General features: G+C 43.6%; 1 protein-coding gene across 5 annotated transcripts in view; it reads left to right on the forward strand.

Annotated features, from left to right (window-relative positions):
* The window catches only part of FUT8 (fucosyltransferase 8), a 320,784-nt gene that overhangs the window by 145,417 nt on the left and 152,830 nt on the right, over positions 1-22,537 (forward strand). For 4 of the 5 annotated variants that reach the window (XM_059722865.1, XM_059722866.1, XM_059722864.1 and 1 more), the window contains one exon: positions 13,139-13,565. In XM_059722865.1, coding sequence (XP_059578848.1) covers positions 13,363-13,565 — 203 coding nt within the window. In that variant the 5' untranslated portion in view covers positions 13,139-13,362. Of the gene's footprint in view, positions 1-11,618; positions 11,686-13,138; positions 13,566-22,537 lie in introns of all 5 variants that reach the window. The other variant, XM_059722867.1, reaches the window with a different exon arrangement.

Genomic DNA, 22,537 nt, shown 5'->3' on the forward strand with positions numbered 1-22,537 from the left:
GTGCTTTTATGTAAAGGTAATTTATCTAATTAATAGCTGACTGAAAGTGCCAAAAAAACTCCACTAACATACTCGATCTATATAGATGCTGTAGAGGTGGGTCAAACTAACGTGGTGCCTCTTCTGGGCATGTGCTGGACTCAGCATGGGAACACACCAAATTTAAAGTAAAGCATTTTTATTTAATGACTGGAAGCAGCCAATGTTTACATCTCTGTATATTTATGCAAAGGGACCAAGAAAAGCCATGTAACTGAAGTACCAGAACTAGTCAGAAGCAAAGGGTTTTTTCCCCCATGAGCTGGAAAATAAACCTCCATTATGGGTACAGAACCATAAATATTCATAATCTGAGAGCTGATCTAATTAGAACTCTGGTAGAGAGGCTAAAACAGAAATTTGGTACCATCCAGGTGGGCTAATGGGATACGTGGGATCCAGGGGCACCTATACATGTGCCTGATGTCTGTTCCAATGCATACTAATTAGCATGCATTGGATCAGACTCAGTAGAGTCTACTGGAGTGTACTAATTAATTAGCATGCCCCAGCAGCCTTGGCATCATGTGTATTCAGCATCCCCGTGCTTCAGAATGGCAGCGGGGGTGCTTTAACTAAAGCTCATCTAGTCATAGTTAAAGTGTCCCTGCTAAATACACAAGATGCTGCTGGTGCTTTAATTAGAGTGGCTCCTGAGAGCTGCTCTAATTAAAGCGTGCTTCTTCCCCCCCCCCCCCCCCCCGTGGAGCACATGTAAAGATGCCCCAGGACTACACATGAAGGTGTCTGCTGGAGTCAGAAGCCAGGCTTCAACACCTGTGATGACTTTGCTGATCCTTTGCATCCAGTAGTATAGACCTTGCATCCCTTACAGGATCAAGCACTTGAACTATGCCATATTTTTATAGCTTGATCTCAAAAGTTAGATACCTCCCCCCCAATTATTCTTATATAGAAGAAAACCAGCTTTTAACTATACAGTTTTTAGTGGCGACTCATTGACTCCATATTTTATTTTAATAAATTATATTAAATTTAAATCTTGGCCTGTGCTATATTAAATTTAACTTTCATTTTAAACTGTCTTATTTTTAAAAAGGAAAACTTAAATTATAATTTAAATATAAAATTTAAAAAGTCCCATTTAAATAAAAAAATCTGATTTAAATTTTAAAAAGCTGATTTTTTAAAACTTTTTTTTTAATATGGATTTTTATCCACCCTGTCTTCATACAGCTATTAGAATGTAACAGATGCCCCACTCCTCTTTTGAAATGTTCTGCTTCTGAAGAAACTCCAAATATCCTAACCTGACACTAGGGGTCATTTAAGGCAATGTGTGAAACCTACTAAGGAAATGTGGGTGGAACTGGTGCCTCATATTTAATAATATGTTTACAGCAAAAAGTAAAATACAGTAAAAAAAAATGAATGTAATTTAATATTCTGGTTGACTACCCACAGGTAGTTACAACATTGTAAAAGAAAGTTCTCTCAGGCATGCTGCAGTGTTAGAACACAATAAGACCAAAGAGACGGTATTACAGAAACATCTTCTGGAGATGCTCAGCAACTATAGTGAGGAAAAAATATTCTCTAAAAGCATTTTGAAAGCAGCTGTTCCCAGACAGAGGGTTCCTGGTTCAGTTAGTGTATGGATCTCATAGTCAGCCATGTCAGATTTAATTCAGAATGCCTTAAAATTAATCAAAGGCATTGAATAAGAACTGCTTTGGTCATCCATTATTACATAGGACCATGGAAAAGTAGGGCTGGAAGGGACCTCACGGGATCAGCTAGTCCAGCCCTCTGATCAAGGTAGGAGCATCTGTAACTAAACCAGTCCAGCCAAGTGTCTATCTAACTTGCTCTTGAAAGTTTCCAAGGATGGAGATTCCACAGTTTTTCTAGTAGTTAGTTTCAGTACTTGGCCACTCTCATAATCAGAAAGTTTTTCTTATTCTCCAATCTAAATTTCCTCTGCTACAGTTTGAGACAATTGCTCTTTAGTCATGTCCTCTACAGCAGGGGTCACTGATGTTTTCCAGCAGGGGGCTGGAATGACCTGATGACCCAGCTCAGGTCAGAAGCAGCTGGGCACTAGGACCCAGTAACTTTTGCTTCTTTTCACAGCCCAGATGTGATGGTGCAAAAGCCCTCCTCCACTGGAGCGTGTGCTGTGCTATGGCACAGGCAGAGCTTCTCTGAAGTCCCAGGCACCAGAATGCAGTGTGGCAGAGTTTCCCACTGCTAACTGCTACAAAAGCCATAGCTCTGTGGGCTGGATTCAAAGATTTCACAAGACAATTCCAGCCCACAAGTCACAGGTTACCACCCCCTGCCCTACAGTCAGAGAGAAAAGTCTGTATCTATATAATCACCCATCAGATAGTCAAAAACTGGAAACTATCACAGTCTCCTTTAGTCTTCTTGTCTCCAGACTAAATAGTTCTATTTCTTTCAGCTTTCCTTTTAAGTTGTGCTACCTAAGCCTCTTATTATTATTGTCACTGTCTGCTGGCCTCTTTCTAATCTGTCCACATCATTATTTACATGCAGAGTCCAAAAATGGGCATAGTACTCCAGAGGAGGTTTCACCCGTGATGAATACAGAGAAGGAATTACTTCCCTGGATTTGCAAGTGACATTCCTGTTAATGTAGCCCAGTACGCTGTTGGCTTTTTTTTTTCTTTGCAACAAGAGCATACTTGCCTCATATTCAGTTTATAGTTCACTGTAACCCCCAGGTCCTTTTGGTTTGGTTGTGGTACTGAAGCGGTTACGGTTTCTTTACTACAGCCTAGCCTTTCCCCAGTCTGTATTCATGCATGCAGTTATTGACTATTATCTGATTGATTTCTCAACTATTTCTCTCTGAATCTTAGGCAAACCCTCTGGCGTGTCTGTAGCTCCATCAAACTTCATGTCACCCACAAATTGGCTAAGCGTGTACTCAACCCCATCATCCAGATCATTAATGAAGATATTAAATAGTATTGGACCCAGGACAGACCTTTGAGGAAACCCACTTTCTTCCTCCTCCCAATTAGACATTGAATCACTGATGACTGCTTGCTGAGTTTGACAATCCACCCAGTTGTGTATCAATCTTACAGTACTTTCATCTAGTCTGCATTTCCTTATTAATGAGAATATCATGAGACCGTGTCAAAAGCCTTGCAAAAGTCAAGGTATAGCACAACCATTCCTCTCTCCCCATCCACAGGGCCTATCACCTTATCATAGAAGGAATATGATCAGCCTTCTACGCCTTGAATATCTTGGGTTCTACATATCTATTTCTAGATCGTCCTCCTCGTTCAGTAGCGGACCTAAACTTTCCTTGGGCATCGTGTTACTTCTAATGTACTTTTTAGAATTTTTTTGTTGTTGCTGTTTATGTCCCTTGCTAGCTGTATCTTAATTTGCCTTTGTCTTCCTTATATTTCCTCACTTTGGTTTAAATTTGACCTAATTTCAGGCATTTGAAGTTTGTATGTGGGTATTAACTTTGTTCCATTTCCCATCCTACATACCAGTACATGATCTCACAAAACAATATATGTTCTGATTCATAATATTGCATATCTGCATGTAGGATTGCAGTACAATTCAATTGCAAATTGCAGTTCAAGTCAATTTGGGTAAAAACTGCTCCCCTGAGGCTCTTTTCACTAGACAGTGAAAACTATTCAGTTTACTGTGGGAGCTGCCTTAAATCATAAAGAAAAAAAATCCTATGGACAGGATCTCAGGTGAAAAAAAATCTTTAAAGCCTTTTGTTATCAGAACCAAGGAGTGCATTATTATTGCTCTAAGGCAAAATGCAATATGAAACTTCAGGGACATGCATATACCTGATATCAACTCATTGACAAATGGAGACAGTTTTTTAAAACTGAAGCCCCCGAACGATCTCCTTCAAAATGCCAAATCTATACAAACCTAAATTGTGTCTTTAAGAGTCCCAACATAGAAAGGAGTAATGAAGTAATGATTTGGATTATGAGATTGAGTGTTGCTTAGCATATTTGTAGATGACACCAAGTTGAGTGGACTTGCAGATACTCTGGAGTACAGAGCTAGAATCCAAAATGACCTGAATACACTGGAGAAATGATGCACAGTCAATGAGATGAGATTCAGTAAGGACAGGTGCAAAGTTCTGAACTTCAGTAAGGATGAAATAATTGCATGCACAAACATAGACTGGGGATGACTGGCCAGGGTGCAGTATGGCAGAGAAGGATCTGGGGGTTACAGTAGATCATAAACTGAATATGAGCCAACAGTGTGTTCTTGTTCCAAAAAATACCAATAGCCTCCTGGGTTGTTAGCAGGAGTGTTGCTTGTAAATCCATGGAAGCAGTTCTTTCTCTGCATTCATCACTGGTGAAGCCTCTCGTGGAGTACTGTGTCCATTTTGGGCCCCATGCTTCAAGAAGGATGTGGAGTTTGGATAGAGTCCAACAAAAATCCTTAGGGGCGTTGGAAATATAATTTATGAGGAAAGGGTGAAAGACCTAGAGGTTAACTTGGTCTGAAGAAAAGAAGACCAAGGAGGGATTTGATGACAGTCTTCAAATACCTTAAGGACAATTACAGAGAGGATAGAGATGGGCTTTTTCTGTGGCATTTTTTTACTTTAGTCTTCACAAATAAGATCAGCTATCAGATGAATAGCTAAGTTGGCAGCAAGAATAGAAAAGGAGATCATTAGTAAAGGGAAAGAACAAGGTAGAAATTATTTAGAGATGCTAAATGTTTTTAAGTACACTGGACTGGACATGGTTCAATTAAGGAATTAGCTACAGTAATTGTAGAGCCAGTGGCTACTCTCTTTGAGAATGTGTGGAGGTCATTTGAGGCCACAGAGCACTGGCAAAGGGTAAATAGATTGTCCCTCTTTAGAAAAAGGAAGATGTAGAATCCAGGTAATTATAGACCAGTTGGTCTCTTCTTGATTACCTGGAAAGATACTGTAATATAAGAAATGTGTTTCAAAGTATGTAGGGGAAAACAAGGTGATCAGGAGAAGCCAACATGGATTCACCAAGAGCAAGTCATGCTTGGCCAACCTGATTTCTTTCTATGACAAGTTTATGGGCTTTGTGGATAGGGGGAGAGCAGTGAATGTGATATAGTTTGACTTTAGCAAGGCTTTTGACATTATTTTCCTTAACATTCTCATTGGTAAGCTAAGGAAGCATAGTAGGTGAAATTACATAACTGGTTGGATCACTGTGCTCAGAGTAATCCTCGATGGCTTGATGTCTAGTTGGGAGAAAGTATCAAGTTGTCACCCCCAGGGTGCTCTACTGGGTCTGGTACTATTTAGTATAGTTATTAATATTGAGTGCACACTTAGCAAATTTGTAGATGACTTCAAACAGGGTAGAGTTGTAGACACTGGAGGATAGTATTACAGTTCAGAATGACCCTGATAAACTGAAGAAATAGTCTGGAATTAATAGAGTGAAATTCACTAAGGACAAATGCAGAGTCCTGCACTTAGGAGAGAACAATTTTATCCATAAATACAGATTGCAGAATGCCTGGCTAGACTGCAGTAGTGCAGAAAAGGAGCTAGGACAGGGTGTCAAACTCACTTGGTCCTGTGGGCTAGATGAATAGCATGGGACCAATCCACAGGCCAGATGAATACCACAGGGATGACTCTGCAGGCAGGATTGCACCCTCCCCCCCAGCTGCTGGATCCAGCTCCTGCTCAGCGCTGAGTGTGCAGCACAAGTTTGTAGTGGGTGCCACAGATGTTGGATCTAGCATGCGTGTGTGTGTGGGGAAGAGGGGAACAGGCTGACACTGCACGGGTACCATGTGCAATGTGGGTCCTGGTGCAGGCACTGCATGAGGCCCATGTCCTGGGCCAGCATCAGGGGCCAGATGATATGGCTTTGCAGACCAGATCTTTGATACCCATGACCAACGGGTATAATTCTTCCACCTTGCTCAGTAGTGGTGAGAATTTACCTGGAATACTGTGACTAAGTTTAGGCCAAAATCCCACAACATTTAAGGAAAGATGTGGACAAATTAGAGTCCAATGGATAGCAACAAAAACGAGTGGAGGTCTGGAAAGCATGATTTTTGTGGAAAGGCTGAAAGAACTGGACTGTTTTAGTCTTGAGAAGATAAGATTGTGGGAGGATTTGACAGTATTCGGATACCTGAAGGGTGGATGTAAAGAGAATGGTGTGACAGACTATTCACTGTGCCACAGGGGACAGGACATGGTTTCAAATTGCAGCAATTGCAATTTTTTTGGCTATTAGGAAGAATTTTCTAAGCATATGTGGGTGTTAAATATTAAAGCAGGTAAGGCTTTTGTTGTTCTTCTTAGAGGTACATCTTGTCTGATTGCAAAAGGTGGGATTTGGTAAAGAATTCATAAGGCAAGTGCATTTGTTATATATAAATCCCATTGCAAGGGTCATGACCAATAAACCTATATGATCCATTTTCTTTAGAAAGGGGGAGCTCAACAAGATTGCCAGTTATCCCTCCTGCTATTTGATTTAGCATTGGAACCATAGCTTTAAGGACTAAGAGTGATTATTAAACACATTACTGTAATGTAGGAAAAAGAGAACACAAGATCCTGCTGTATGTAGATTATGCACTATTATTCCTGTTACAGCCTGAGAGATCAGTGCCTGCCTTTGCATTATTAATGTGCTGCTGGTAGGTACATGTGGAAGATGCATTGCATTGCAGGCATTGCTTGGTCACATGTTTTGGTCATGTCCTATTATCAATTCTTTTTGGATAGAAATTATGACTAGAGTTAATATGGTTTTCAACACAGCACTGATACCATTGGCAAATATGCATATTCTTTGGTCTATGCCTAAGGAGCTCAAATTGAATTCTTTTCAGATTGAATTCCTGCAGCAGGCCTTGTTAGTGACAAGCAGGTTTGCATTACTCCTTTGGAAAAGTAGGACAGCTCCAAAAATTGAAAACCTGGTATAATGAAATGGCTTTACTAGCATCCATAGAAATAATTGTGTTTTGCAGTTGTAACTGCTTTGAAAAGTTTAGTTCAATTTGGAAAGATTTTTAAGGATATTTTGGCAATTAAATTTTAGTGGATTATTAGTCCTTCCATGGTTATCCTTTTTTCTTTTATCCTTTCCACTTCCTTCCTTCCTTTTTTTCCTTTATTGCTTATTATTTGTGATAGACATATATGTATTTTAGATTGATTGATACATACATACATACATGCATGCATACATCTCTCTCTCTATATATATATATCTATATAGACATATTTCTGATTTTTGTGTTGCAATTCAAAATCAATAAAAAACTAAATAATATTGAAACGGATGACCTAGAGAGGTTATGGAAATGTCTTTGGAAGTTTTTAAGGGGAGGCTAGACAAACACTTAGATGAGCTGGTTTATATGGGGGTTAGTTTTCCTTCAGCAGTGGGTTGGACTAGATGACCTTTTGAGGACCCTTCCAGCCTGGTTTTTGTGTAATTTTATAAAACTCGCTTATTGAAAATAGCATAGATACTAATCCTTATTATAGTTAGCAGTGATTACTTAGTAGTCAGTCTCTAATTGTACATCCCAAAGGGGTGATCTTTTCATTTTGTTTTTAATATATTATCTAAAATACTTATTTGTTACTAACTCATTAAATCTCTGGATTTCCAAAATCTCTTGTTCTATGACGCCATCATGCCACTGAATGATAGCCACACAAGATTTTTATTTTGCCAAGGGGAAGGCCCTGTTCCTTACTGTTGTGAGATTTGCAGCATCTTTCCAAAAAAGACTCAGTGGTTTTAGGGAACTGAGCCTTTGTGCTTTTCTGCTGGAACAGTCCATACAACTTTACTTAGATCCTGGATTCCCTACTTCTTAGTCTTTTGGAGAATAATTTTTTGCAAAATCAGCCTCCATAGCTTTAAAATCCAAATAAGATCCTTCAAAATTTAGTAAGGAGAGTAACAGTGCCTTTCAGAATCCTACAGAGAAATATACAAAAAAATCACTTGACCCCCTTGACGTGTGCAAGGTTTTATTGTTAAAGGCTAGGGACAGAAGTTACATACAAACCATTTAAGTGATCAGAAACTGGTTTAAAGCTGTAACAGAACAGGAGTCCATAGCATATAAACCTCTTTCAAAATAGCTAGAACTGGTTTAAGATAAACCTGGTTGGATGTAATATCAGACTCAACTGATTTAGGTTAAACTGATTTATGGAACTTTTGTCCCAGATCCCCTCCTGGTTCAAGTTATCTCACAGTTCCCGAGCATCCTAGGATTCATTGCAGCCCTAGGCTGTGCTGTTTGCTCTAACAGGCAAGGTTTGCTCTGCTCCCTAGCTGGAGCACTGTCACTCTGGGTAGCTGAGAAGGGGGTGGTAAGAAAGCACCAGACCCCACAGCTGGGTGCTGCTGAATGGAGTGATAGATATACATGTATGAGGGTGGGGAGAGGAGGGAGCCAGGTCCCTGGCCGGGTGCTGCCTGGGAAGGGAGCCTGCAGCGGGGGCTTAGCTCTGGCTCCCCAGAGCCAGGAGCTGGGAACCACAGACCCTTCTTGGTCTCCAGGCTGGCTGAGGGCAGGGGATGGGGAAAAGCCTGGCACTGGGGCTTGGCTGCAACCCCAGAGCCAGGAGCCACACCCCCTTTTCAGCCTCTGGGCTGGTTGGGAGGAGGGAGAAGCCTGTACTGGGGCTTGGCTTCGCCCCTCAGAATCGGGAGCAGGGTTGGAGTCCCCTTCTCAGCCTGCGAGCTGGCCAAAGACAGGGGGGGGCAGAAGCCCACAGCAGGCCTTGGTTCCACCCTCCAAAGCTGGGAGCCACGTCTTCTCTCAGCCAGCCTAGAGGCTGAGAAGGGGACTTGGAAGGGGACTCCAGCCCTGCTTCTGGTTCTGAGGGGCAGAGCCAAGCCCTGGTGCCAGATGTCTTCCTCTTCCCAGCCAGTTGGGAGGTTGAAAAGGGGGTGTGGCTCCTGACCAGCCAAGCCCCGGTGCATGCTTCTCCTCTTCCTCCCCCCCCCCCAGCGAACCCTGAGGCTGAGAGGGGGCCATGGCTCCTTGTTCCCTTGCCTCCTTCCCCCCCCTGGAGTCCTGTGAGTCCATGCGGGGCAGGGGGAGCTGGGGACCCCCTCTGGCAGGGCTGGGGGAGGGGGGGCAGTGGGCCGCAGGTCTGGAGCGAGGAGCACTGGCAGGGCTAGGGAGGCTGTGGCTTGAGAATGAGGGGCAATGCCATGGGCAGGGGCAGGGCACTGGCATATTGGGGCTTCTCAGCACCACAAAGCAGCAGGGGGGGTAGCTGCAGCTGGACCCACATCCTGGTGAGCGGCCAGGTTAAAAAAACAAAACAAAATCAAATGCCAAACTATATAGGTATTTCAAATTTATTTTATTATAACGATTGAGGCACTGGTAGGCTTCCAAATTGCCTTAAGACTGTAAATATATAAATAAAGCACTGTCTTTAATTGATACATACATATACATATTTGGTATTTAATTTTAATAGCAGAAAAACATGGATTTTGGTGGTTTTAATCAGAATTTGGGATTTTTAAATAGAGAAAATCAAGACTTCTCATCATGATCATCTCCTTTTGCCTATTTTTCTCTGCATTCCTAAGGAACCACAAACAACAACATAAGATTTAATATTTGAAGGGAGTAACTTGATGGTAAAACAGATTATGCTTTAAGATTTTGGCATGTGTATCCCAGCCTGTAAATAAAAACACTTCAATCTGAATTTATATCAAAGACAAACTGCATATAGGTCACCAGAGCCCATGATAAAAAGATATAGCTATTTGAAAGCCATCTACAATTTCCAGTGCTTCAAACCACCTTCTCTTTTCCTTGAGAAAGCAACAAATTTGACTTCTTGATGGAACATAGCTCTGGCTCCCTGTAATTTTTCATCCCTTTGGCTATCATGTAACTCATTTCTGTGATGCCTGGTTCACTAAAATTTTATATCAGTGGACGTTCGAAGGTTGTATTATTGGGCTTTGTCAGGGGTGCCAAACTCGCCTTGGGCCAGATGCAGATTTCAGGGCTCTTTGCAGGCCAGATCCAACCTGGGACATGAGGAGCTCCTCAGCTCCTGCTCTGACCTGGAGTACATGATGGTAGAAGTTCTGGCTTCAGCTCCAACTCAGAGCATGCGGTGGCTCTGGCTTTGGCTTCAACCTGGAGCTTGTGATGGCAGTTCTGGCAATGGTGGCATCTTCAGCTCTGGGGTACGTTATAGTGACTTCAGCCTCAGTGGCATGTCCTTTGCTGGGACTGGAGCTGCTGCTCTTGCATGCTTTCTACCGTGACAGCAGCTGCAGCCGTAGCTGTGGCTCCAACATGGGGTTAGGGCTGGTGGCCGAGGAGTTAGGGCCACAGCAGTGTGGGTGGGTGAAGCAACTGGAGGGTGACCAGGGCTTTGTCAGTCCTCATTTACCCTCATGTTGATTATCATATACACTGGGGCCCATGGGCCCTTGATTTTGTGCCAGGTGGCTCCTTCTCCCCCACCCCTTCCAATCTAGCCATGCTGGTAGTCCAGTGGGCCAAATAGTGCTGCTCAGGTGGCCAAGTTTGGCCCTCATACTTTGTTTCTTGGGTGAATTTGATATCTTTTATTAGACCAACCTAAATGGTTGGAGAATAGTTATTAAGTAAGCTTTCGGGTTCAAAAACCCTTCGTCAGGCTAAGGAAGCTGCAGCAGTTGCTGCGTGCTCTTCCTGGATGGAATGAAAAGTAAAGAAGCCAGGGGCTGGGCTGGGCTGGGGAGTCAGTTGCCAGGCAGATTGTAATGTATCAAAAATCCAATGTCTATGTTTAGTCCCTGATCTCTAGTATCCAGCAGGTTGATGAAATGGAGCTCATCCAGGAAGAGCACGCAGCAACTGCTGCAGCTTCCTTAGCCTGACGAAGGGTTTTTGAACCCAAAAGCTTGCTTAATAACTATTCTCCAACCATTTAGGTTGGTCTAATAAAAGATATCAAATTCACCCAAGGAACCTTGTCTGCCTATATCCTTAGACCAACACAGCTACAACCTAAACCCCTGCATACTTTTTGTTTGACACTCCTGGGTTATATGATTCAATTCTGATTTTTACTCCTTTCTCACTCTCTCCTCTGTCCCATTCATGGACTCCTTTCGTGAGACCCTGTTAAAAGAAAAGGTGTAATTTCTAAGATCTCTTGGTGCAATAGACGTACTGCATCATCAAGGGGGGATCAGGGTTCCATTCAAGGTATTTCCTTACCCCAAAGAAAAAGGGAAGTCTCGGTCCCTTTCTATATCTTTCTGTTCTGTGTTGTTCCAAGAAAACTGATCTGCCTGCCTTGCCATATTCAGTTCTTACTATTAACCTTGTGTGTCTAGCTCTGCCATCTGCTGGCTGTATGCAGTGTGCTAAGATCAGGGTTTTGAGGGTTCTGAGAGAAAGATTGGGAAAGCTCTCTGCATTTGGCTGACTGTTAATAATTTTAATTTGCGTAAATTTGCTGCAAATGCAAACCAATGCTCTTAGTATACTCTTGGTAGCTGAATAAGTGTATAAGTTATTGCATGATGGATACAGGTTTCCTGTCAATTTAGAATGAAGTTGGCATGACAGAAGGAGACCAGAATGGAAGGAATAGCCTGAAGTGAAAGTGCAAAAGAGGTAAGGCTGAGGAATGTTGCAGAGGTTTTTTGTAGGTGATTTTTCAGATGAAACGGGAGGCAATTTTTGTGGACTTGAGGGGATGTGGAGGGCAAATTAAAAGTTCAGATCTCCATAGGAAATATTAATTACTGACAGTAGGCACAAATGTTAGATTGCAGACAAGGAGGAAGGAAGGAGTGAAATGAAATTTTGGATAGTTAGGTTCTTTTACGAATTAGTCATTTTACATTTCAGCTTTGGATATGCTGAGAAGGAAATTGTTAGAAGCAAGAGGATGATGTTTTGCCAAGCAGAAAATGAATTAAGATCTTTTGGAAAGGATACTTTATGGAATGTGGTCTTTTTATTTCAAACATGCAACTTTCTCTCAATTTCATGTTTCTAGTGCTGTTTCTCTAAGTTTTTGTGAAAATTGGTGTGAATAATACTGAAGCAGGAAAAAAGTATTTTTCATTAGCCGGTTTAATAAACCTGATTCTTTTTGGTGATGTATAGGTATGCATTGCTGAATGTTTAACATTTAGTACCTTTTCATACTTCAGGCTACTAATAAACTAAATTGCGTCTCATTTGTTTTTCTTTCTACTATTCCTAGGAACCCTGAGTCCTTTTTTCCTGGAACCCAGTGGGGTTTACTTGTGTGCTTAATTGTAATTTCTTTCCTTTCTTTTTCTCATTTAAAAGTTCAATATTTCTTTTTAAAAACAAGTTTTGAAAGGTCTGATAATGGAAAGTCTGTTGTGTTGTAGCGATAAATAAAAAAAAAGATTTTGTTTTAGTCTTGCAGTGCTATAGTTGAGGTCAGTGAAGACTAACTTAATAAGGAGAAATGCATGTACAGAATTATCAGTCTATAAACTGCTACTTACAGTCTTTGGAGTACTTGCAAGCCTGTTTAATTGCTGTTAGCTGCTGCTAGGTCAATCTGCATGGCAGTAGCATAGTTTATTATAAAAATGGTAACCTACTGCTTGTATACTAAAGAAACACCATAATGAAAATCAGTATTAAGAGAGTTCATAAAAATAAAAAAAGTTGGAAAAAGAAAAATAGCATAAATGAACAATAGCTCTGCATATGTTTCCATTTTAGGTAATAAAAGAAACATTAAATTTACTACATAATGTCTTTTCTCATATATTGGGCTATTTTAATATTAATTGTTTGCAATATTTGAAATTATATTGCACTAATAACCACATGGTGTTCAAGTTACTTTAGAATTGGAGAACCCATTGTTTTATACTTTATATATTCTTCAAAACAATGTATTTGAGTTATTGTGTAACCCTAATAAGCTTTCTTTACCTTAGTTGAAGAGGGGAAACTGATATTATTTGCCAACTTTGTTGCATGTCAGCATCAATACATTTATTTTAATTCAACTTTAATATATTTGATAATCTATCAATCAGATAATTTAATTTCATTTCTTTTATTTTTTCCACAGAATATAAAACCAAGAAGCACATGATCCTAAAGTTTTCTATGTACAGCTTCATAAGGATCTCTCCTTTAAAACTGCTGTCGAAGTAGCACTGATAATAATTTGTCTGAAGCATAATGTGGTGAAGCAGAGGAATAGAAGTCTTCCATCAGTGCACGGGCAATGGACTTATAATGTTTGTTATTTTGTGAACTAAAACAGTTTTGGAGTGAATTGAACATCTGAAAATGCGGCCATGGACTGGTTCCTGGCGTTGGATTATGCTCATCCTTTTTGCCTGGGGGACATTGCTCTTTTATATTGGTGGACACTTGGTACGAGACAGCGAGCACCCAGATCATTCTAGCCGTGAACTGTCTAAGATACTTGCAAAACTTGAACGTTTAAAGCAACAAAATGAAGATTTAAGGAGGATGGCAGAATCTCTCAGGTAGGTTTTAAAATTAATAAATTATTTTTTAAAAGTCTTTATGAGGTGTCAGAAGGTTCTTTGACAAGTTTTATTTTTAACTGCTTGTGCACATTGTCTTAACATGAAATATAGATTCTGCTAAACTTTTTTCTAGTTATTATAAACACTATATATTTTCATATTAGGATTTAAATTAGCATTTTTCCATTAATTTGTACTTACACTTAATGATTTATTTTGAATAAACCTTTTGAAAAATATGACACGATCATGACAAATGCAGGTATCTTAATGCAGGCTTTGATGCTTCAGAAAGACATAAATTTCAATGTTGTATATTTATTATTTTAAAATGTAAGATGTTGAAACAAATGTGCATCATGTTAAATATTTTTCTGAGCATCCAGATTGCTTGGAATTGATGTTAAAGCCTCTTTACTATATTATGTATTCTTGGTGTTCATACTTTATAGAAGTGAAATAATTAATTTGTATTTTTTTAAATTTGTAAATAATTCATATTTACTACATATGATACAGAGAATCCATTGCTTTGGTCATCTTTATGATTGAGTGGACCAGTGCATGTAACATGGATTTAGTTTTTGAAAAATGAAATTATATTTGTACCCTTGGGGTCCTGTCCAACTCAGGAACAATTTTCAGTAATGTCCATCTTTTACTAACAATAAAAATAGAACTGCTAACTTTGGAATATTATGTTAAGTAAAACTGTTTTAAGCCACTCTAATTACTGTGGGTGTCTATGCATGTTCTCCGATGCATTCAGATTAGAACACATTGGAGCAGACTCGATGAATTGAGTCTGCTGGAGCATTCTAATTAGACCACTACAGCGTGCTGCAGTGTCTCATGTATTCACTGTTCCATAGTTCAAAATGGTAATGGGGATGCTTTAACTGAAGCTTGTCGAACGAACTTTAGTTAAAGAACCCCCACTGCTGTTTTGGAATGTGGGATACTGAATATACAAGATGTTGCACCATTTTAGTTGGAGCGGCTCCCAAGAAGCACTCTAATTAACACCCTCCCCCACCCGCCCGTCCTCCCCCGAGCACGTGGATAGGTACACCGTGTGTTTAAGCCAGTAACAATAGCCAATTGGTTAGCCCTTTTGAAGCTGAACTCTTATCATAAGTGAAAGAAACTTTTGAAATATTTGTGTAGTGTAGTGGTCTCAACTTCTTTATGCTCCAGGCCTGTCTCTAACTTTTTGTGAATTGGGTATCACCCCATTTCTGAAACCAGTGTATTTAATACAGTGCTTGCCTTGTTGCATAGGGGCTGGGCAGGAATGAGAATGCATTTACCTTCTCGTGCTCTGTGGCACCCTAAAAAGGAAGGTAAGAGCCCAGGTTGGGGCTGTTGTATCATGGAAATAAATGTTTTTGAGTCGGTAGTGTTGATGTGAAGGTTTAGAATTCTTTGACACTGGGCAGATGTTCTGGGAAGGACTGTTATCAAGAGAGAGGATCCATCTGACCAGAAATGGAAAGAGCACATTGTCTGGCCAGCTTACCAATAAAACTTTAAATTGGGTTCCATGGGGATGCCAAACAAAACTCTCCAGAAACTGAGCAAGTGATCAGGAGGGGAAAGGCATGGAAACAGCTCAGCTTGGGGCTGGGGCCAGGGCCAGGAAGCTAGAAGACAGCAACAAGGAATACAAAAGGGAAACAAGCAGGTCAAAATGCAAAATAAATATGCATGTACACAAATGTGATGCAAGTATATAAATGTGAAAAATATGGGGAACAAAAAAGATGTGCTGGGAGTTGCAGCTTTTGAAAAGAGCTACGATCTGGTTGGTATCACAAAGACTTGGTAGGACAGATACCACAACTGGTAAGTCAACATTAAGGGGTACACTGTATTGGAAAGACAGGGTTGGAAGGAAAAGAAAAGTGGCGTTGTTTCCTTATATGTCAAAATTATGTACACTTGTTTTCTGGTTCAGGAGGAAGAAAGTAGCAGCTCAGAACATACTTGGGTAAAGATAAAAGACACAGCACCATTACAATGGTGGGGGTTTAGTATAGAACAAGTCAAGAAAAAGAGGTAGATGAGGCACTCTTTCTGGAAATGACAAAATTATGCAAAAGTTATGAGATGGTATTGATGGAAGACTTCAATATTCTGGACCACTGCTGGATGAATAATATGACCAGACATAAAATATTGAGGAAGTTCCTCAACATTGAGAATAGAGCTACGTAATCGTCTACTTTGGGTCTTGTCCTGACCAAAAGATTAAAAAAAATATCCCTCTTACCTGGCAAGAGAAATTTAAAGAAAACAAGAAGAAGTTCTATAAATACATTGGCCAGAAAAGAAAGATCAAGAAAGCTGTGGGTTTACTGTTAAATAATCAGGGCAAACTTAATAGAAAATTCAAAGAAGATGGAAATGCTCAACAGCTATTTTATATTAGCCTTCACAAAAAAAATGAGGTGCAACCAGGCACCTAATAAGCAGGGATCCTGGTTTTCCCAGATAAAAAATGGTAAATTCTCTGATAGCGCCCCCCAAATCTGTGATTAAAATTAAAGGCCCCCCCACAGCACCCTGGCCTTGCTGGTTCCTATCACTCCCCCTCCCCCCAGCTCCCCTCCCAGCCCTGCTGGTGCCTCTCACTTGCCACCCACAGTTCCCTGGCTCTGCTGGTGCCTCTCACTCCCCCCGCCACTACCCCCCAGCCCTACTGGTGTCCCTCCCTCCCTCACCACATGCAGCCCATTCTGCCCCTGCCTGTCACACAGATCTTAGGGCACAGGTCCCCCCTGCCCCCTGGGAGTGTATGCATTGGTGGGAAGGTGGCCCAGCATGCCCCCTGCTCCCCCTGCCACCTCCTGGACAAGTTGCCCGTGGCCCCATCCCACTCCCTGCCCAAGCTTTGTGGCCGTGCCTTATGGCCCTGGGCCCCAGGCACTGCCTGGCTGGGCAGCAGGCCCAACCCTGCTCAATTCCCTCCCTATGGGGGCCTCAATCTGCTGATTTCCAGGCTGTCAGGGGCCACGTGAATGTATGAAACAGAAAACCTGGATCTGTACTAATAAGCACTATTTGAATAAGAAAGGGGATAAGCTGAAGAATGAGATAAAAGCAATAGATTTTGACGGGCCTGAATGAATTCAAGTCAGGAAGGTCTGAGGAACTTCATCCCAGAGTACTGAAGGAACTGGCAAAAGAGGTCTTGGAATTCTTAGCAATGATCTTTTCAATAGAGATGTACCAATATCAGATTGGCACCGATATAAAGAAAATTGACTATATTGGAAATCATCCTGATGTGGCTGATAAATGTCTGTGCATGTGCGCAGCTGCAGCACAGCATACAGGCAGTGAGGAGCACAGCCTGGCAGCTTAGAGAGCTGGGTGCAGGTGGTAAGTCTGTTATGGTGGAAGGGGGCAGATCAGTGCCCCCTGTGGTGAGGGAGGGAGTGGGGCTGGGGCAGGCACTGCCCAACTGGGATGGGGCAGGGCATGGGACAGAACCACAGCTCGTCTGGGGATGCAGGGAGGGGGAGTGACTCCTTCCTCTGTGCACACTGTGGGAGGGCACAGGAGGGAGCGTGTGCCCCTGGATCTGTGTGGGGCGGGGTGGGCTGCAGCTGTGGGCTGGGGCCGGAGCCAGGGCCGGGGCTATTCCGGATTCTTCCTGGCAGGGGTGGGTGCTGGGCTGTGCTGCACTTGGGGTGGGTGGCAGCGCTGGGAGGGGGCTCTGGGGGGGAGCTGCAGCCACACCAAATTTTGCTGTAGCCCCCCCATACTTCCCATCCAGCACCACCGCCACCTGCCCTGAGCACAGCGTGGCCCCCTCCCCCCAACTCCGTTAGGAAGAGCCTGGCATGGCCCTGGCCCCCAGCCCATAGCTGCAGCCCTCCCCAGCCTGCGCAGATCCGGGGGCAGCCCCCCATTTCCTCCTGGGATGCAGCTGCTCCCCCTTCCTGTGTGCTCCTGAGCTGTGGCTCCACCCTGCACCCCGCCCTGCCCTGGCTGGGCAGCGCCTACCTCAGCACCAGCCCCACTCCCTCACTGTGCGGGGCATTGATGTGCCACCCCACACCCCTTTCCTCCCCTTTCACCGCAACAGACTTACGAGATGGATGCAGCTGTATCAGAAATCAGATTGGTACTGGCCCGTATGCCTCCTTAAAAATCAGCTATCTATATTGGCTCCCAAATCTCTATCGGTGCACCCCTTCTTTTCAAAGATGGGAAATGGGTGACATATCAGAGGATTGGCATTGTGCCCATATTTAAAAAAAGGCAAAAAGGAGGGCTTGGGGAACTATAGACTGGTTTCCCTCACCTCAATACCTGGGAAGTTAGTGGGGCATATCATAAGGAAGTTTGTTTGCAAGCCGAGGAGGAAAAGCTGATAAAACCAACATGAATTTACTATGAACAAGTCATTCCAGACAAACTTGATCTCCTTGATCTCCAGTGACCTAATCAATGACCTAATCAGCGACCTAACAATCGAAGGGAAGCTGGGTGACAGTGACCATGAGCTGATCACCTTCACCATCTGCTGTAAAGCTGGCAAGTCAGTCAGTAATACAGAAGTCCTTGACTTCAGGAAAGCTGATTTTGACAGGCTAAGGAGGCTTGTCAGAGAGGCCCTAAAGGGCCACAACCCAAAGGAGAGGGGAGTTCAGGACGAGCTCAAGGGAGCAATCCTGGATGCACAAGCAAAGTGCATCCCGTCTCAGAGGAAAGGCAGCAAAAGGGCACAGCAGCCCCCTTGGCTCTCTAGGGAACTGGTGGACCTCCTGCGTCTTAAAAGGAAGACCTATAAAGGATGTAGGACTGGAACCGCCACCAAGGAGGAATACTCTGCTCTGGTCCAGATCTGCAGAGAGTAAACTAGGAAAGCCAAGGCTGTGATGGAACCCCAGCTAGCTACAAATATCAAGGACAATAAAAAAGCAAGGGCACCATTGGACCCCTGCTAAACCAGATGGGGCAACTGACAACCAATGCCCAGGAAAAAGCAAACTTGCTAAATGGGTACTTTGTGTGAGTTTTTCACCAGTCCTGTGGGATGGCCCTGCCTACTGTAGGTCAGGGAGGCCCAGGTGAGGGAGATTCCTTGCCCTCCATTGAAGCTGACCTCATGAAGGAACACCTTGACAGGCTAGATACCTTCAAGTCAGCTGGCCCCGACGGGTTACACCCAAGGGTACTCAGGGAGCTGGCAAGCTTCATAGCTCAGCCCCTGGCACAGATCTCTGAGAGCTTTTGGCGCTCTGGTAAAGTGCCCGAAGATTGGAAGAGGGCCAATGTTGTGTCTATCTTCAAGAAAGGGAGGAAAGTGGATCTGGCAAACTACAGGCCCATCAGCCTGACCTCTATCCTGGGGAAGGTCTTGGAAAAGATTATCAAAGAGGCTATCCTTAACAGACAAGCTGAAGGCAATATCATGAGGGATACTCAGCATGGGTTTGTTGCAGGTAGGTCTTGCTTGACCAATCTCCTTTCCTTTTATGACCAGGTGACTTATCACCTGGACAAGGGGGAAGAGATCGACGTTGTATATCTTGACTTTAAAAAAGCCTTTGATCTGGTATCCCACGATCACCTCTTGGCTAAACTGGCTAACTGCGGTCTCAACCGCACCACAATCCGCTTGCTAGGGAATTGGCTCCTCGGTAGGACCCAGAGGGTGGTGGTCAACGGGAGCCAATTGTCTTGGTGTGCGGTCACCAGTGGGGTCCCTCAAGGCTCTGTCCTAGGGCCTATACTATTTAACATCTTCATCAGTGATGTGGACATTGGTGTCAGAAGTGGACTGGCCAAGTTTGCCGACGATACCAAACTCGGGGGTAAAGCATCCACACCTGAGGATAGGAGAGTGATCCAGGTGGATCTGGACAGACTCATGAAATGGGCGGATGAGAACCTGATGGTGTTCAACACTGAAAAATGCAAGGTTCTCCACCTTGGGAGGAAAAACCTGCAGCATGCTTATAGGCTCAGCAGTGCTGTGCTGGTTAGCACTACAGATGAAAGGGACTTGGGGGTCATGATTGAACACAAGATAAACGTGAGCCTTCAGTGTGATGCTGCGGCTAGTAAAGTGAGCAAAATGCTGGCTTGCATCCATAGATGCTTCTCAAGCAAATCCCGGGACGTCATTCTCCTGTTGTACTCGGCCTTGGTGAGGCTGCAGCTAGAGTACTGTGTCCAGTTTTGGGCTCCACAATTCAAAAAGGATGTGGAGAAGCTTGAGAGGATGCAGAGGAGAGCCACATGCATGATCAGAGGTAAGGAAAACAGACCTTATGATGAGAGGCTGAGTGCCATGGGAGTCTTCAGCCTGGAAAAGCGCAGGCTCGGGGGTGATCTGGTGGCCACCTATAAGTTTATCAGGGGTACTCATCAGGATCTGGGGGAACGTCTGTTCACCAGAGCGCCCCGTGGGATGACAAGATCGAACGGTCACAAACTCTGCCGCGACTGATTCAGGCTGGGCATAAGAAAGAACTTCTTCACTGTCCGAGCCCCCAAGGTTTGGAATAGACTGCTGCAGGAGGTGGTTCAAGCACCCACTTTGAACACCTTCAAGACACATTTGGATGCTTATCTTGCTGGGATCCTATGATCCCTGCTGTTTTCCTGCCCCTGGGGCAGGGGGCTGGACTTGTTGATCCTCCGGGTCTCTTCGAGCCCAAATGTCTATGAAATCTGTGAAATCCTTCTTGGACAAAGTAACTACTTGGGGAGATGAAGGCAATGCAGTGGATAATAGTGTATCTGGACTCCAGCAAGGCTTTTGACAAGTTCCGTGATGACCTTCTCATAAAAAAATTGGAAAAATGTGAGCTAGACAAAAATACTACAAGGTGGGTAGACAACTGGCTTGATTGTTGCAAGCAGAAGGTTTAATCAGAATTATAAGTGGATCCATGTTAGAGAGGCAGGAGGTTTCAGTTGAAACCCAACAGAGATCTGTCCTGGGTCTGGTGCTGTTGGTTGTGTTTGTTAGTGATTTGGATGCTGGAACACACAGCTTCTTGATCAAATTTGCAGATGACACTAAACTGGGAAGTGTCACAACCCAAAGTTATGATTTTTTGTGTGTGCGCACGCTTCGGCACCGCTAAATTATTTCCCGCCAATTTGTCACTTTCTTTGCACGGTAGAGTTCTCTGCTGCTAGAGAGAACTCTGGTGCAACGGGGGATTTCCCGCCAGATTACAGCTTCTTTGCAGTGTGCATCTCTTTCTTGCATTGTAGTGATACATGCTGTAAAGAAGTTCCCGCCATTTGTATTGGGATTCGCACCATGTTATTGGCCGATTCCTAATGTAGGCACACGTGGCGGCTAGTGATTGGCTTGCTAGCCGTACAAAAGGCTTGGGTAGTTTCCGCCCAAGCCAGAGGAGGGAGGAAAAGAGAGATTCTGTGTGAAGATCTCCAAGCGCTGCGGACCCTTGCGGACCCGACGCGCCTCTCCTAAGCAGGCAATAGAGGCAATAGAACCGAGCCTACAGAGCTTTCACTTCTCGCCTCTCCCCGTCGCCGAGCGCAATCCTAGACGTATCCCTTTCCTGTAACTTCGGACCCGCGGAGCCTAAGTAACTCCGGGGAAACTTTTCGAACCCAACCGAACCGGACCCGCGGAGCCTAGCAAACTTCGTGGGAGCAATCGATTTGTCAGAGTCCTCCAACGAGGGTTCAAGCAGGAGCTGTGCCTGGAAACCTGTCCAGCCTACACCAATACCATCTTTGGGTGTAAGTAAACAATCTTTTCAATCAACCATTATGCCTCCGTAACTAATTCTAACTCGCGTGCGCTAAACCGTCCCGCGGTTCTCTCCAGCCCCGCGTGCCCGGGCTGCTGGCCACAGCCCATGCGCACCGAAGACGGGTCTGGTTCGCTCCCGGTTCACCCGTGGCGGCCAGAATGGGATCGGAATCACCGCCGCACATGGCGACGAGGGCGGGATCGGGGCCCGGCCCGCACAGGAAGGATTCTGGGAAGGATTTGTCAACACACAGGAGGACAGGAGTGCAATTTAGAAGTCTCTTGACAGATTGGAAAGCTGAGCTGGAGCTAACAGAATGAAGTTCAGTGCTAACAAATGCAAGGTGTTACACTTTGGGAAACACGAGCAAAAACACGCATACAAAACGGCTGGATGGTAGCACTACAGAGAAAGTTCTAGTGGATCTTGGTGGAGTCTTGAGTGTGTTGCAGATGCACAAAAGGAGAATTTTGGGCTGCATCAATAGGAGCATTAGGTGCAAGACATGGGAGGTGATAGTGCCTCTACTTGGCACTGGTTAAGCCTCAGATAGAGTATTGTGTGACATTTTCGGCTTCACATGTTTAAAAGGACACAGAGAAGCTATAGAGGGTCTGGAGGCGGGCAACAAACATGACAAGGGCTTTGGGAGGCAAGCAGTATAAGGAGAGGTTGAAAGAAATGGGCATGTTCCCCTTGCAGAAAAGGCATTTAAGAGGGGACTTGATAGTCTTCATAAATCTGAAGGGTTTGGATATCAGGAAAAATGTTGTCACTGTTAGAAGAGTGAGACAGTGGAATAAAATTTGTAGGCAAATTGTGGATTCTTTGTCATTGGAGGTGTTGAAGGACAGCTTGGGTAAGTGCATTGATCAGAAATGATCTAGGAGTAGCTGTACCTGTACTATGCTATGGGTATTTCTCATGCTTCTAGGCTTTACCCCCACACAGGAATAATTTTTCCCGTCCTGTTGCTGAATGTTTCAGGGTTGTATTTTCACCTTCCTCAAAAACTCTGGGCATCATCTGCAGCCAATGCTCAGGATTTTGACTTGGATGTGCTAGTGTTCTTGTTGGGACTAAAGTTTGGAAGTTCCTGGCTTAGAGGGTCTTGCTCCTCTGTTCAGGATTTGACTTAGTGGAGGAGCTGACCCCACATTTGGGGTAAGGAAGGAATTTTACCATATGGGTCAGATTGGTACAAACTGTGGTGGG

This window comes from Alligator mississippiensis, chromosome 2, assembly GCF_030867095.1.
Source record: "Alligator mississippiensis isolate rAllMis1 chromosome 2, rAllMis1, whole genome shotgun sequence".
In the NCBI taxonomy this organism is placed as follows: domain Eukaryota; kingdom Metazoa; phylum Chordata; order Crocodylia; family Alligatoridae; genus Alligator; species Alligator mississippiensis.